We start from the raw sequence: 17,500 nt of genomic DNA on the forward strand, positions 1-17,500 counted from the left end.
GCAGCGACAGTGACACCTGGAGGGGCGTGATTGGGAGGAACGCCCCCCCCCCCAAACTGAACCCGAGTGGTGTTCTGTTATTGGACTTCTGTGCTAGTCACAGTTTATCCATAACAAACACCATGTTCAAGCATAAGGGTGTCCATCAGTACACATGGCACCAGGACACCCTAGGTCGGAAGTCGATGATCGACTTTGTGGTTGTTTCATCTGACCTCCGGCCGTATGTCTTGGACACTCGGGTAAAGAGAGGGGCGGAGCTGTCAACTGATCACCACCTGGTGGTGAGTTGCGTCCGATGGCAGGGGAGGAAGTTGGACAGACTTGGCAGACCCAAACGTACTGTGAGGGTCCGTTGGGAACGTTTGGCAGAGTCTCCTTTCAGAGAGATCTTCAACTCTCACCTCCGGCAGAGCTTCAACCAGATCCCGAGGGAGGTTGGAGACATTGAGTCCGAGTGGACCATGTTCTCCACCTCCATTGTTGATGCAGCCGCACGGAGCTGTGGCCGTAAGGCCTCCGGTGCCTGTCGTGGTGGCAATCCCCGAACCCGGTGGTGGACCCCGGAAGTAAGGGATGCCGTCAAGCTGAAGAAGGAGTCCTATCGAGCCTGGTTGGCTCGGGGGACTTCGGAGGCAGCTGATAGTTACCGGAGGGCCAAGCGAGCTTCAGCCCGGGTGGTTGCAGAGGCAAAAACTCGGGTCTGGGAGGAGTTCGGTAAGGCCATGGAGAAGGACTATCGGTTGGCCTCGAAGAAATTCTGGCAAACCGTCCGGCGTCTCAGGAGGGGGAAGCAGTGCCCTGCTCACACTGTTTACAGTGGGAGTGGGAATCTGCTGACTTCGACTGGTGACATCCTCGGATGGTGGAAGGAGTACTTCGAGGATCTCCTCAACCCCACCAACATGTCTTCCATTGAGGAAGCAGAGGTGGAGGGCTCGGTTGTGGACTCGTCGATCCCCCAAGCTGAGGTCACTGAGGTAGTTGAGAAGCTCCTCAGTGGCAAGGCACCGGGGGTGGATGAGATCCACCCTGAGTACCTTAAGTCTCTGGATGTTGTGGGGCTGTCTTGGCTGACACGCCTCTGCAACATCGCGTGGCGGTTGGGGACAGTGCCTCTGGACTGGCAGACTGGGGTGGTGGTCCCTCTGTTTAAGAAGGGGGACCGGAGGGTGTGTTCCAACTATAGGGGGATCACACTCCTCAGCCTCCCCGGAAAAGTCTATGCCAGGGTACTGGAGAGGAGAATTCGGCCGATAGTCGAACCTTGGATTCAGGAGGAACAATGCGGGTTTCGTCCTTGTCGTGGAACACTGGACCATCTCTATACCCTCACCAGGTTGCTGGAGGGTTCATGGGAGTTTGCCCAACCAGTCCACATGTGTTTTGTGGATCTGGAGAAGGCATTTGACTGTGTCCCTCGTGATGGCCTGTGGGGGGTGCTCTGGGAGTATAGGGTCCGGGGCCCTCTGTTAAGGGCTGTCCGGTCCCTATATGACCGGAGCAGGAGTTTGGTTCGCATTGCCGGGTGTAAGTCAGACTTGTTCCCGGTGCATGTTGGACTCCGGCAGGGCTGCCCTTTGTCACCGGTCCTGTTCATTATTTATATGGACAGGATTTCTAGGCGCAGTCGGGGGCAGGAGGGAGTCAGGTTTGGGGACCACAGGATTTCGTCTCTGCTTTTTGCAGATGATGTTGTCCTGTTGGCTTCTTCAAATCAGGACCTTCAGCATGCACTGGGACGGTTTGCAGCCGAGTGTGAAGCGGCGGGGATGAGAATCAGCACCTCCAAGTCCGAGGCCATGGTTCTCAGCCGGAAAAGGGTGGCTTGCCCTCTTCAGGTTGGTGGAGAGTTCCTGCCTCAAGTGGAGGAGTTTAAGTATCTTGGGGTCCTGTTCACGAGTGAGGGAAGGATGGAGCGGGAGGTCGACAGGCGGATCGGTGTATCTTCCGCAGTGATGCGGTTGTTGTGGTGAAGAAAGAGCTGAGCCGCAAGGCAAAGCTCTCTATTTACCAGTCGATCTACGTTACTACCCTCACCTATGGCCATGAGCTTTGGGTCATGACCGAAAGGACAAGATCCCGGATACAGGCGACCGAAATGAGTTTCCTCCGCAGAGTGGCTGGGCGCACCCTTAGAGATAGGGTGAGGAGCTCAGTCACTCGGGAGGAGCTCAGAGTAGAGCCGCTGCTCCTCCACATTGAGAGGGGTCAGCTGAGGTGGCTCAGGCATCTGTTTCGGATGCCTCCTGGACGCCTCCCTGGGGAGGTGTTCCGGGCATGTCCAACCGGGAGGAGGCCCCGGGGAAGACCTAGGACACGCTGGAGGGACTATGTCTCTCGGCTGGCCTGGGAACGCCTCGGTATTCCCCCGGAAGAGCTGGAGGAAGTGTCTGGGGAGAGGGAAGTCTGGGCATCCCTGCTTAGACTGCTGCCCCCGCGACCCGGCCCCGGATAAGCGGTAGAAAATGGATGGATGGATGGAATGTTGTTATGGGGAAGTTTCTGTATGACACGAGTCTGAATCTCATCACAGTCTGTGGCTCCTCATCACACAGTGTTCGTTTCCTATCTGTTAGAAATGTAGCTTTAATTCCCCAAAATGTCTCATCAATGTTCTGTGATCTATATGTTTTAAATATACAGTACATAACTTTTAATTATTTGATTATTTTGTGAGTTGGAAGTGTGCACTGACTCGAGAGCTGTTCACTCCCAGAGCTCTGTCCGAATGGGAGATCGAACAGCTGCTTCATCTCGCCTCGTATTCAGAGACACGCAATACGTCACTGCTGATTCACCAGCACACACACACACACACACACACCACTTCCCTAAATATGGCACTGCGAAGCCGCACAATCACAGCTATTCAGCGCATGTAGAGAGAGAGCGATGTGCTCGTAAAGGGACAGACGTTCTCACAAGCAACATTACAGCTGATGTGGCTCAGAGCGCTAGACACAAACTCCATTACCACACGACAAGGACGGAACATCTTCAAGTCAGAACGCATCAATAACTGCCATATTTAACACAACACTTCAAGATACTTCCTGCCTTCAGTTTGGATGCTGGTCGTCTTGCCAAACAGCGTCTCTGAGCTCCAGAGATAAAATCTGCCCTATTCAGAAGGACAACACGAGGACAGCTGCATGTGTTCTGGTCTTCTACAGACAAATCAGCAACCTGTGTCTTTCTTTAAAAAGGAGATCTTGTGAGTCTCTTCATAGAGTGATGAAAGTAAAAAAAAAGAAGTGAGAAATACTTTCAGCAGCGTAGTGAAATATAGACACACTGCAGAAAAGTGATAGAGGGATTATTCCTTAAAAGCAAACCCACAAGGTAAATGTATGCAATTATGATTCACTTCTCAGGCAGAAGGCAGAACATTACAAACCGCTGCTTTAACATTACGAACCGCTGCTTTAACATTACGAACCGCTGCTTTAACATTTTGAACCGCTGCTTTAACATTACAAACTGCTTTAACATTACGAACCGCTGCTTTAACATTTCGAACCGCTGCTTTAACATTACAAACTGCTTTAACATTATAAACCGCTGCTTTAACATTACAAACTGCTGCTTTAACATTACAAACCGGTGCTTTAACATTAGGAACCGCTGCTTTAACATTACAAACTGCTTTAACATTACAAACCGCTGCTTTAACATTACAAACCGCTGCTTTAACATTACAAACCGCTGCTTTAACATTACAAACTGCTGCTTTAACATTACAAACCGGTGCTTTAACATTACGAACCGCTGCTTTAACATTACAAACTGCTGCTTTAACATTACAATCCGGTGCTTTAACATTACAATCCGCTGCTTTAACATTACAAACTGCTTTAACATTACAATCTGCTGCTTTAACATTACAAACTGCTTTAACATTACAATCCGCTGCTTTAACATTAGAAACTGCTTTAACAACACAAACCGCTGCTTTAACATTACGAACCGCTGCTTTTACATTACAAACTGCTGCTTTAACATTATAAACCGCTGCTTCACAGATGACAAAACGTTGCTTTAACATTTCAAACTGCTGCTTTACACATTACAAACCGCTGCTTCGACATCACAAACTGCTACTTTAAACTCCAGACCTCGAACTCTCTCACTGTACAGACTTCACCCAGAATCATTTTGTGTCCTTCACAATTCCCCAGATAATAAACTGCATAAAATGAACCAAATTTAAATCAACCGATAAGTAAGAAGGGATGCCCTTTATGACGTAGCCCGTCTCTGAGGTTAGAGAGATCAGATGTTCAGAAAGGTGATGATGGTCGTTTACTCACCAGGTCGTGATTGGTGGAGTTCGAGTCGTCTTCAGGAAACGGGATGTAGACGGCTAAGGCCATGCAGTTGGCAAAAATAGCAATTAGTATAAAGACATCAAATGGCCTGCAGGCGCTACGGTTAAGGAAGATAATATCTGTTTAAAGCCAGAAGCCAAACATCTCACCAGAGAAAACACAATATTACAGCAATAAAACAGCATATTACTCAGAGAAGCCTTTAACAGAGTCTGATCTAATAACACAAATTCATTTAGTGAACGCTTACAGCTGGACTTTATATCCCTATTACACTGGAGTCTGGAAACCACTTAGCAACAGACATGTGGCAGTTTAGTTTGAGCAGACAAATCTATTTCAGCACATTCCATAGGATCAGCGTTGTCATCTTCTCATCGACGCTGACGTGCAGCTGGATCTTTAAGGAACGTTCTGATTCTAAACATGCACTCCTGGAAATTCCTCTTGATATTTTCTGCATGAAGAATCGGCATGCTTCCGTTTGGTTCTAGCTCATGATGTAAATTCTGCACAAAAAATTATACAGTATAAATACTATAAACGAGGCACTGATAAGGAGCTCAGATACAAATGAACCCCCGGTACAAATAAAATCCTAGCATGATATGAGAAGTCTTGATGAGAAGGTGATGAGTGGAATCGTTAACCCTTTACGTTATAGTGTGTAACGTGGTGATGGAGCTACACACGCAGTAAGGTTTTACTCTGTTTAATCTATATGAAGGTCAGTCATCAGTAAGCGAATTCATTAAAAAGTCACGTTATAGCGACGGTCTGGTGAGCGAGGAAGCCTGCCGTCGCATCCGGTCGCCGCTTCCTCGGGAGAAGGATTTAAGAAGCGAGAACGAGAAGCGAGGAGACACGATTAAAGGAATAAGAAGCGCCCCGTGGTCCGTAGCAGATTCACTCTAACTGCCGTCTCACACTGTGCCCAGCCTGCGGTGCATTATGGGTAATACAAATATCCCTGTCCCTGTCTGTGTAAAAATACCAACGAGACATTGAACCCTAGCAAATTAATTTCCACAAAATTTTCATTTCCAGCTTCACCCATTCGTTCCTCTCAGAGTGTGTTGCCTTTCTCAGTGAGGCTGAAACAGCAGCACAGCTTTGTGTCACTGAGACACACAGGGCACTGTACAGCTCCTGCTCTCTCTCGCTGAGTCACAGCTCTGTCACTGATTTCACTGCAGCTCCTATAGCCTTCTTTTTAAACCACAGGGAGAGCTGTGCAGCTCAAAACTAGGCCAAACACACACACAGACACACACACACGCACACACACACACACCTATCCCTGTGTGAGATTAATTTCCCTGCTGCTCCCGGCTGAAACGCTCACACTGCTGAAGTTTCCTTTGATTTTTCCTATACTCTAGATTTTATACGTTTATATTAATACATATATCATTATGAACCTAACCTTATTAACACCAAGCCTGTGTCCTACATTTGGGTATTACTATCAGTGCGGATGTGACAATCATTTGCCTGTGCAGCTCGTTATTGTCTCTCGGGTGTGTTAGAAGGTTATGGTTTTTGGATGAAATCATAAAAAAAAATAATAATAATAATAAATAATAATAATAATAATAATAATAATAATAATAATAATAAATTTAAAAAAGATTTAAAAAAAAATTGTATCTAATTTTTATACAACTGAGAAAATGAGGGGTAAGGGCCTTGCTCAGGGGCCCAGCAGTGGCAGCTTGGTGGACGTAGGAATCAAACTCACAACCTTCTGATCGGTATCCCAACACCTTAAGCACTAGGCTACCACATACCACATTAACACTGTGAAATGATGACCTTCAGTGTGGTGACAGTGACTCTGCTTCGTCACACCACTACTGGCACAGAAGTCAGCGAACAAACGAAAGCTCCCTGTAAAGACTATTAGATGTTATTTATTTTGTGTTAAAGGATATTTCCACTCCACGATGCTGATGCAGGCTCGGCGAAACGGGTTGTTCAGCTTCAGGCAGAACAGCGCTCTCTGTGGCCGTGAGTTGGCTGAGCCGGCGCCCTTGCTTTTGGCGTACTGTTGCCTCTTCTTCGCTGCCAGTGAGCCCACCGGTGCCACCACTGTCGTGGGTGGAACCTCTGCGTCATCGGCTGGCGGGTCAGGCAGCGGGACCGGACCGTTGACACTCATGGTGCAGGCTTGGGCCAGAGTGGGGCATCCACCGGCACGAGCCTCCCAAGGGAGAGGAGGGAGGGGCGGGGCAGAGGGCGGGGACTGGGGTGGAGGGGCGGGACTTTCTCACCAACACGCCGGCACGTCACCAGGAACAGGGACACTGGTGCTGCTGGCATAATTTGCCTCTGAAAGAAAAGAAGGAAAGGGATGAGTGAGCATGTGCATGTGTGTGTGTGTGTGTGTGTGTGTTTTTGTGTGTTTATGTATGTGAGAGAGAGAAAAAAGAGCTAAACAGTCACAAAAGAATGAACAGCATAGACATGTTGGGAAGAAGACAAAAGTGTGTGTGTGTGTGTGTGTGTGTGTGTGTGTGTGTGTGTGTGTGTGTGTGTGTGTGTGTGTGTGTGTGTGTGTGAAGTTTGTGGGAGGCTGTATGATGATTTCCTTATCTATTTCTCTGCATTATGCAATATTGTGGGTGTGAAGTCAAAAAACCTGACACACTGAGCGTTGGGGGTCTAAAGGCTCCTGGGACCAGCATACATTACACACACAGGCGCACACACACACACGCACATACACACACACACACACACACACACACACACACACACACACACACGCACGCTCCAAACTAAACGTGCACACGAAGCATACGGTTAGTAAAGCAGCTGCAACACTGAGAGCTCAGCTTAGATGTCTACATATCTCTGTCTCAGATGTGTTTTATTGACTCAACAGATCAATTTTCTATTTGTATTTATAGTTAAAGTTCAAAAGATCCACTCTTTCAATGCCAGCACGGCGTCTCACAACGATAATATCATCATACTGCGGGAAAAAATATCAAGTAATAAATGCCTGAGCTGGTTAACACTGCCTCGCGTGTGTGTGTGTGTGTGTGTGTGTGTGTGTGTGTGTTTAAAACATGCATGTTACCTCATACTAATTCAGCTAGACTCAGCTAAGTATTATGTATTCTATAAAAAAGTCTCTCTCTCCCTGTGGTTTAATAAAGAGTTCCTCTGTGTTGATTTGATTTGTTACACCATCACGCTGTAAACATCTCCCTTCTAACGTGACCCGAGCAAACACACAGATATGTACAGATGCATGAAGCAAAGCATCATATTGTTTTTGTTTGTTGGGTCGTGTGGCGATGTCTGTGTTCCGCTCTGTGATTGGCTGCTGCACGCATCAGTTATTAAAGGACCATCACCAGGATTCACTGGTACACTGATGAACCGAATCAGATCATCCGCTTTTTATTAAAATGATGATAAACATCAGAGCTGAATGTAGGTGCAGAACCTCACAAATGGACGAGCTGTAATTAAAACCTCGTTAAAGGTGGGGTCTCCGATTTTTGAGAAATGCTTCAGAAAACTGAGTCGGGCGGAGAGAGTGTTCGATGCGTGTGTGAGACATTAGCAGAAAGCGGTTTTAACATTGACATGGAGGATAAAAACAAAGAAAGAAAGAGAAGAAAGACTTACGATAAGGACAAGAAGTAGGACGTGTTAATATAGGATCAGAACTGAAGGAGCAGGAAGTTGGACACATATTCACAGGTTGGAGTTTCCCGAGTCAATAATTCCTGAGCTAATCGCTGTTACTACACAAATAACACCTCTTTTCTATCGTAGTAATGTAGAGAGGCAGCTACAACCGAGTTTTGTGTAGTAACAGCGTTTAGCTCAGGAGTTATTGACTCGGGAAACTCCGACCTGTGAATATGTGGCCGAATTTACTTAAGACGCCGAGGCGCTTTTTTCCTTCTCGATAGGTGAGTAACGTTGGTTTTGCTTTGTTACACAGAACTAATATATGCCTTTGTCCTTTACATGATTATGCTTGTGTGTCATTTTTGCTTGTTTGTTTATCTACAATCGTATTGTTCTTCGCTTCAGCTATGATAAAGACACGTTTCTTTCCGTTTGTCGCCCGGGTTACGTACGTATGTGTGGGCGGAGCTATCGATACAAGGGTGGGACCCATTTGGGTTAGGGGCGTGTTTGTTTTGGTGATTTTATATGTCAACATTGGCTTTCAAAAATCGTAGACCGCACCTTTAACAAAAGGAAATGAAAACAAAGTCCTGCGATATTTAGAATTGTAATGTTGGGCTCTAACACATGCTCCTGTCATTTATGTGCACAGTGTGAAAAAATATGCGTGGAGTCCAGCGTGGGCTGAGCTGCATGGGAGCGAATGGACGTGTCGGGTGCGAAGGGATGGAGACAGAGACGGAGACAGAGACGGAGACAAAGCCCCCCCCACCCCCACCCCCACCGCCCCCCACCACCCGTCTGAGCCTGTTAACTCTGCCTCACTGAGCACAGCGTGTTTAATATATTCTATATGCGTGTTACCTCATATAAATCTCCCCCCGACAGCAGTGTGTAGTACATGGTGTGTGAACAGCACAAACTTGCCATTCGGTTTCTGACTAAACACCAATTTCCTATTACAGAACGTCTCACAGCGCGACACACACGTCTATATCTCTGAAAACATTAAGACAGCTTCTATAAGTTTCTAGTTAAATAAATCTAACACACTCAGCTAATTTACCGGCTGGGAGAAGAAACAACAATTAGCGACGACAAACTTTCCAGTCTCGTTGCTGTGGATATTTCAGTGATTTGATTGGTTCCTCAGCTCAATCCTGCAGTCCCATTGTTCTTCAGTTCCCTGCGCACTAGTTTAGCTCCAAGTTGCACTTCACTTCTGTGTGACAACATTAAATACGTGGAGAACTCGGTGGTCATAATCTAAAGGATTTTGAGTGCTTCTCTGGAATCGGGTTTCTGCTCCGTTTATTATGTATGTAATCGCTAAACGCGTCCCGGCTCGGCTTTCATCCTTTCAGATCCTATGCGAATGTGGGTACGAGGCTCAATTAACCTTTAATGTAAATATAGCAGCCTGTGGCTTGTATAGCAAATATCCTTTATACGTCCAAATGCCACACGAAGGGTCTGTTATCGGTGCCTCGCTGTTACGACACTGTTACATGGAGACAGTGTGTCTGCTTCAGCTAGGTTAGATACGAGCTTCGTAGTAACGTTGGCTAATCCTGCATCAGTGTAAAATAAGTACATCAAACTGGTACGTGGTGGTAAAGACGGACTGATCCGTGACAGAAACGAGGATGTCATCACGGTGAGGAAAGCAGGAGAACTAATGTGATGGTTTCATTAGCCACGGCTTATTAAAAGCTTTTATTTAGATTAAACCGTGTCTCTGAATTCAAAAACAACTCACAACTACAATATACAGGTTAAAGAACTGAGTGTTTGAGAGGAAATCTCAGAACACACACACACACACACACACACACACACACACACACACACACACACACACACACACTGCCCAAATAAAACACTGCCAATAAAAGCACCAGTTACTGAAGCTGTCTCGATGTGTGCGATATTATTGATGACAACGTAATAAAAGTCTAATTTGAGAGCGAGTTTAAAAAAAAATGGGAATCAGTCAGACAGAAAGAGTTCGTATTTGATCCGTCGGTGTCACTTGAGACTTTAACGAATAAATGATCTGATTAAAATCCCACCGCAGGTGACCCACTGAAGGACGACGCCAACCGAAAGCCGGCACTCGGAGACGAAGATCCGTCGAAACTACAAGGCCACGATTTAGCCGAGTTTCACTGACATCAAATAAAGCTGAGGATGAGGAACGGAGAGCACGAGCAGAGCGGTCACACCGATAAATCAGCCGTGTTAAGTCCTTGACCCTTTAGGCCTCACGGGAACAGCAGGGAAAACAGGGCATCCAAGAGGTCACGGTGTTTATTCCCTAAAGGTCGTCTAACTGCGCTTCTTCTCTACTACATCACCGTGTTCACTAAACTTCTGCTACGGAAACGAGGGAAAACACTGAGATTACGAGTAAGAATCTTCTCGTCTATTTTGTTTGGCTGAATCCCAAACGCTGTAGATAAATTATACGTTAGTGTCTGGCATAAAATAATCCCTTAAGTAGGAGGTAGGGAGTAGTTTGGGATTCAGCCCTCACTTTCTCAGGGACCAGCGATCAGTTTCTATAATAGTTCTAATTGATTTTGTGTAACATCTAAGAATTAACAGGCTATTTGTGTGTTTTGTGTCTTTTTCATAATGTTTAACAATTTACTCCACACGGTGACCAAGAAACTGAATCCCAAATAAAAGCATCTGGAAACAGAAATTGAAGTGAATTATGAGTGAATTATTTATCGATAGATAGAAAGGAATAGTTTGGCCTTTGGGTCAAGGGTAATAGAGCAAAGAAAACCTGCTGTTCATTAAAGCTTATAAACATGTTTATAATGCTAATTTGCATATTGAACCTAACATCTTTAGGCGGTGTGATGAGGAAGTGGCGACACTTAGATTATAACCTGGATACAAAAAAAACATATTAAACCTAAGTTAAAAAAGTGAAACAGTGTTTTAACGTTTTCTGTGAATATCAGGTGGTGCGCAAGATAACTGCTGCCAGGTCACCATACTGCCAGGTTACATACTGCCAGGTTACTACACTGCCAGGTCACTACACTGCCAGGTCACTACACTGCCAAGTCACCATACTGCCAGGTTACTACACTGCCAGGTCACTACACTGCCAGGTCACCATACTGCCAGGTCACTACACTGCCAGGTCACTACACTGCCAGGTTACATACTGCCAGGTCACTACACTGCCAGGTCACTACACTGCCAGGTCACTACACTGCCAGGTTACATACTGCCAGGTCACTACACTGCCAGGTCACTACACTGCCAGGTCACTACACTGCCAGGTTACATACTGCCAGGTCACTACACTGCCAGGTCACTACACTGCCAGGTCACTACACTGCCAGGTCACTACACTGCCAGGTTACTACACTGCCAGGTCACTACACTGCCAGGTTACATACTGCCAGGTTACTACACTGCCAGGTTACATACTGCCAGGTCACTACACTGCCAGGTTACATACTGCCAGGTCACTACACTGCCAGGTCACCATACTGCCAGGTTACTACACTGCCAGGTTACATACTGCCAGGTCACTACACTGCCAGGTTACATACTGCCAGGTCACTACACTGCCAGGTCACTACACTGCCAGGTCACCATACTGCCAGGTCACTACACTGCCAGGTCACCATACAGTACTGCCAGGTTACTACACTGCCAGTTTACCACACTGCCAGGTTACATACTGCCAGGTCACTACACTGTCAGGTCACCATACTGCCAGGTCACTACACTGCCAGGTTACATACTGCCAGGTCACTACACTGCCAGGTCACCATACTGCCAGGTCACTACACTGCCAGGTTACATACTGCCAGGTCACTACACTGCCAGGTTACATACTGCCAGGTCACTACACTGCCAGGTCACCATACTGCCAGGTCACCATACTGCCAGGTCACTACACTGCCAGGTCACCATACTGCCAGGTTACATACTGCCAGTTTACCACACTGCCAGGTTACATACTGCCAGGTTACATACTGCCAGGTCACTACACTGCCAGGTCACTACACTGCCAGGTTACTACACTGCCAGGTTACATACTGCCAGGTCACTACACTGCCAGGTTACATACTGCCAGGTCACTACACTGCCAGGTCACCACACTGCCAGGTCACCACACTGCCAGGTCACCATACTGCCAGGTTACTACACTGCCAGGTTACTACACTGCCAGGTTACATACTGCCAGGTCACTACACTGCCAGGTCACCACACTGCCAGGTCACTACACTACCAGGTTACATACTGCCAGGTCACTACACTGCCAGGTTACATACTGCCAGGTCACTACACTGTCAGGTCACCATACTGCCAGGTTACATACTGCCAGGTTACTACACTGCCAGGTTACATACTGCCAGGTCACTACACTGCCAGGTTACATAATGCCAGGTCACTACACTGCCAGGTTACATACTGCCAGGTCACTACACTGCCAGGTTACATACTGCCAGGTCACTACACTGCCAGGTTACATACTGCCAGGTCACTACACTGCCAGGTTACATACTGCCAGGTCACTACACTGCCAGGTTACATACTGCCAGGTCACTACACTGCCAGGTTACATACTGCCAGGTCACTACACTGCCAGGTTACATACTGCCAGGTCACTACACTGCCAGGTTACATACTGCCAGGTCACTACACTGCCAGGTTACATAATGCCAGGTCACTACACTGCCAGGTTACACACCGTTATGTGATATCAGTCACTCGCCGACATTTTGTTTAGTTATTTATTTATTTAACATTAAGCCCCAGACTACACGTTAGTCGGATATGACGAACAGTGACCGCGTCACCGGTCTCACGGGACCGAAACACAGATGAAGGACAAAAGGATTTTTTTGTTTATTTGTTTGTTTTAGTGTTTTTTGCCCCCAACACAAGTGTTATGTATCCGACGTCCCACAAGCTTTGATGATGTCGTGATGTGATAAAGAATAAACAGATAAACACGTTACCGTTTTTGAGGACTTTACCGCAGGTGTGACGCTCCGTTGAGATCCGTAGAGAAAGCTCCGTGACGGCGATCGCTCAGCTCTGGCCTCCGATTTAAAGTCATGAGCTCGAGGCGCGACAGACGCACGTACACACATGCACGCGTGCGCTCTTACAATTGTAACGTTCCATGTTTTTCGCTGGATGCGCGAGCCGTGTAGGACGCCAGCGCGCACGAGAGCATCCTCCGAGCCGTGTGCGCGCGTGTGTGTGTGAGTGAGTGAGTGGTTGTGCGTAGAAACGCACTCACGCGCGCACGCTCGTTGTGCGCGCGGGCCCGTTTTCCTGTCCGGTCTCACTCGTGTGTACACGCGAGGCGCTTTTATTCAACATTGCCGACACGAACCAAACATCACACTGTATAACGTCCACATCCGGGGACTCTGAAGCATAATACGGCGTTTACATCGTCATTATAACTGACGGGTCATACAGAAAGACGTGTTGCTATAGTAACAGCGCCAAACAGCCGACGTAATGACAGGCGAACTGATTAACACAACCTCTTACATCTCTCTCTCTCTCTCTCTCTCTCTCTCTCTCCCTCTCTCTCTCTCTCTCTCTCTATCTATCTATCTATCTATCTATCTATCTATCTATCTATCTATATATATATCTATCTTCCTCTGTTTATCTCTATCTATCTATCTATCTATCTATCTATCTATCTATCTATCTATCTATCTATCTATCTATCTATCTATCTATCTATCTATCTGTTTACCTCTCTCTCTCTCTCTCTCTCTCTCTCTCTCTCTCTCTCTCTCTCTCTCTCTCTCTCTCTCTCTCTCTCTCTCTGTTAATTACAATTTATAGGCATGACCATATAAGGGCATAGATTGGACACCGGGGTCCCGTGATGTTAAGTCAATATGTTTACACATAAACAGCCTATAATCAGACATCCCTGTGGAATTGTGGGGTCTCCTGGGACCCTTTCTGTTGTCCTTCATTCCGAGACTGTCTTTATTAATGAACTTATTGTGTCTAACTTGTACATTGAAATAAAAAGAGGAGTTTATTTAATATTTCTGGAAGGTCTCCAGTGTCAGTGCTTTGTAACAGTCAGAGATGTGAGAGACTTTATGAGACGGAGGGAATCAGTGTTTCTATCTGCTCTGACCTCAGTGAGGATGGGAAGGAGCTTCATGGGCATGTCATTATCCTCAATGTAACTATAAATGGATAAAAATACCCATAAAAATGATAATAAATGAAAACAAATAGCTGGGGTATAAGAGGAATCAACTCTAATGAAAAGCCGTGACTCCTCTTCATCACTCCACCACACTGGTGATTATTTTACTAGAACTGCACAACACCAAGTGGGTCACTCACTTAATCCCCTCACCCTGAACACACTGTTTATATTAGTTCAGAAGGGGAGGAGAGAAGATTTTTTTATAGAGCTGAATATATTTTAGAGACTGAGAAAGAAAGTGAGTGAGACAGACAGACAGACAGACAGACAGAGAAAGAGAGAGAGAAAGAGAGAGTGAGAGAGAAAGAGAGAGAGTGAGAGAGAAAGAGAGAGAGCGAGAGAGAGAGAGAGAGGGAGAGAGTGAGAGAGAAAGAGGGACAGAGAGACAGAGAGAGAGAGAGAGAGAGAGAGAGAGAGAGAGTGAGAGAGAAAGAGAGAGAAAGAGGGACAGAGAGACAGAGAGAGAGTGAGAGAGAGTGAGAGAGAAAGAGGGACAGAGAGAGAGAGAGTGAGAAAGAGAGTGAGAGAGAAAGAGAGAGAAAGAGGGACAGAGAGACAGAGAGAGAGAGAGAGAGAGAGAGAGCCCACTCTGATCAGGCCAAAGAGGACATAAACGCGGCATAAAAAGCAAAGCAGTCGAATTGTAAATTATCTGCACAGATGAGGATGAACAACCGCAGGCAACAGTGGGGGTGGCACTGTGTGCGTGTGTGTGTGTGTGTGTGTGTGTGTGTGTGTGTGTGTGTGTGTGTGTGTGTGTGTGTGTGTGTGTGTGTGTGCGTGTGTGTGCGTGTGTGTGTGTGTGTGTGTGCGTGTGTGCGTGTGTGTGTGTGTGTGTGTGTGTGTGCATGTGTGTGCGTGTGTGTGTGTATAAGTGTCACAACAGAAATCAGCACTTCTGCAACACTAGAGCCGAGCTGCTTAGTCAAGCAGAAAGAAATGATCCTGTACTCACAAAGTAAAATATTACACAGTTAAAGGCGAGCACCAGAGTCGAGGTGCACAGAAAGGCCTCAGCCCTTCAGTCTACAGAGATGAGATAGAGAGAAAGAGAGAAAGACTTCGAAGAGGAGGAACATTGACGAGTCAAAATGACAGGAAAACCTAAAGTGATCGAGGTCTTTATAAATCCATATTGTGGTGTAACCTCCTGTTTAAACCTGAAGCCGAGAGCCGAGCTGTGAGCTGCGCTGGAGCTTGTAGACGGCTTGAGCAGGAGGATATGTTAGGAAGTGTTATAAAGGTTACACAGTTAGAAAGTGTTATAAAGGTTACACAGTTAGGAAGTGTTATAAAGGTTAAAGAACTTAAGAAGCTCATGAGCAGAAAGTGATACACCAGGAAAAGAGCTGGGAGTAAAAACACAAATGAACCAAGAGCAATCATTCTAGTCGTATCAGTGTAGAGATTTACAATGAGTTCAGACTCACTCCTGAGTTAGCTGATGAATAAAGACGGTGCTGTAATTGATCGTTAACACTTCCCGTACTCTATACCTACTCCTAATGTACATGATTCCCTCAGCTGTGTTCGTTCTAAACGAACGATTAGATCAAATTTCGAGATGTTCTCTGGCTTTGACTCAACAGCATGTTTGTAATTACTTTGGCTTTGTCCTGCAGCAGAACAACCTGCTAAACTGTCCTGAATTTACCTGGACTGGGCTAGGAAAATTTTGATATATATAAATCCATCAAGGGGGGGCAAGGTGGCTTAGTGGGTAACACGTTTGCATCACACCTCCAGGGTCGGGGGTTCGATTCCCGCCTCCGCCTTGTGTGTGTGGAGTTTGCATGTTCTCCCCGTGCCTCGGGGGTTTCCTCCGGGTACTCCGGTTTCCTCCCCCGGTCCAAAGACATGCATGGTAGGTTGACTGGCATCTCTGGAAAATTGTCCGTAGTGTGTGTGTGTGTGAGTGAATGAGAGTGTGTGTGTGCCCTGTGATGGGTTGGCACTCCGTCCAGGGTGTATCCTGCTTCGATGCCAGATTACGCCTGAGATAGGCACAGGCTCCCCGTGACTCGAGAAGTTCGGATAAGCGGTAGAAAATGAATGAATGAATGAATGAATGAATCCATCAACATTTTCACAGTTAAGTAATGAAGAACAACCAAAAGCTAGCATAACGTTAGCTTCTGAGTTCACCGTCTGTCAGCTGTGTAGTTATAAGACGTTCATATCGCACATCTAATATCAGAGCTCATAACGAGACATTTGTGAGAAGCTAAAGGTAGCTGTGATGTTTGGTAAAGTGTGATGGCTAGCTAAGAATGCACACACACACACACACACACACACACACACACACACACACACACACACACACACACAATATAATGTGAGGTGAAATAAAGTGTTCATATCTGTCTGGGGCAGAAAAATTAAAAGTAATTACTAGAAACTCAGATCATTTATTGGATTAATCGGTTTGTCCCACTTCTGCTTGTCGGCACAACTGGAATGGAAAATTTCAGTGGCTAACTAACTAGCTAGCTTGCTAATAACTAGCTAGGGCAACAGTAGCCCTTCGACTTTAAATTCAGACACTTCTCAGGTTGTAGAAACTTCAACCACCTTCAGGTCATTTCAGACCTACAGTATATACAGTATATAGTTCAGATGATCAGAACCGGTGAAGAAGCAATGTTCCTGAGTTCAGATGTTGATGTCAGGGTTTGAACCAACCAAAAGTGCTGCAGGTACATTTTTTATAATAACAAGACTGTTCTTACTGTTCAGACACGACCCTGCTCAACACTGATGAGATTCTCACGTGGACTTTTGGCGTTTTTCGGCTCACTCGCCACATCGACACGTCTTTCTTAAGGCCCTCTGGAGGCTAGTCGACCTGCTGGCTAGCTTTAACGCTTGAATTGTTCTCATTTTTAGGTCGTCTACTGTATGGAAAGCCAACACCCTCCACCTGATCCACTTTCACACTCGAGCCGTCTCTCATCTTACAGCTGTCTCAGGAATATTCTCTCATCATCACCTCTCGGAGCTCGACAAAAGCCGAGGCAGGAGCTGAACAGACGGGGTGTTCTCATTCCCTCACCGTATATAAAAACATACATTTCTGCACGTATATCAGTACATTTAATCGACCCGTGGGTTGTGTCGTTTCCTGGACAGTGTCCTGGACAGTGTCCTGGACTTAGCTGATATATAGTTAGTGTACTGTACACATCCACTGTATTAGTGTTCAGAATAAAAGACAAGTGTCAATATTACGCACTCATGTATTAAATATTGTTAAAGAAATGATTACAGGGCCCTGCTT

General features: G+C 46.2%; 1 protein-coding gene across 13 annotated transcripts in view; it reads right to left on the minus strand.

The window, feature by feature from the left end:
* The window catches only part of cacna1da (calcium channel, voltage-dependent, L type, alpha 1D subunit, a), an 85,070-nt gene extending 71,585 nt beyond the window's left edge, over window positions 1–13,485 (minus strand). For 9 of the 13 annotated variants that reach the window (XM_047810506.1, XM_047810501.1, XM_047810504.1 and 6 more), the window contains exons 1-3: window positions 12,983–13,485; window positions 6,266–6,662; window positions 4,314–4,419 (exon numbers count right to left, since the gene is read on the minus strand). In XM_047810506.1, coding sequence (XP_047666462.1) covers window positions 4,314–4,419; window positions 6,266–6,492 — 333 coding nt within the window. In that variant the 5' untranslated portion in view covers window positions 6,493–6,662; window positions 12,983–13,485. The remainder of the gene's footprint in view (window positions 1–4,313; window positions 4,420–6,265; window positions 6,663–12,982) is intronic. The other 4 variants (XM_047810508.1, XM_047810507.1, XM_047810509.1 and 1 more) reach the window with 2 other exon arrangements.
* Between the last annotated feature and the right edge of the window lie 4,015 nt (window positions 13,486–17,500).

This window comes from Tachysurus fulvidraco, chromosome 2 (assembly GCF_022655615.1).
Source record: "Tachysurus fulvidraco isolate hzauxx_2018 chromosome 2, HZAU_PFXX_2.0, whole genome shotgun sequence".
NCBI lineage: Eukaryota > Metazoa > Chordata > Actinopteri > Siluriformes > Bagridae > Tachysurus > Tachysurus fulvidraco.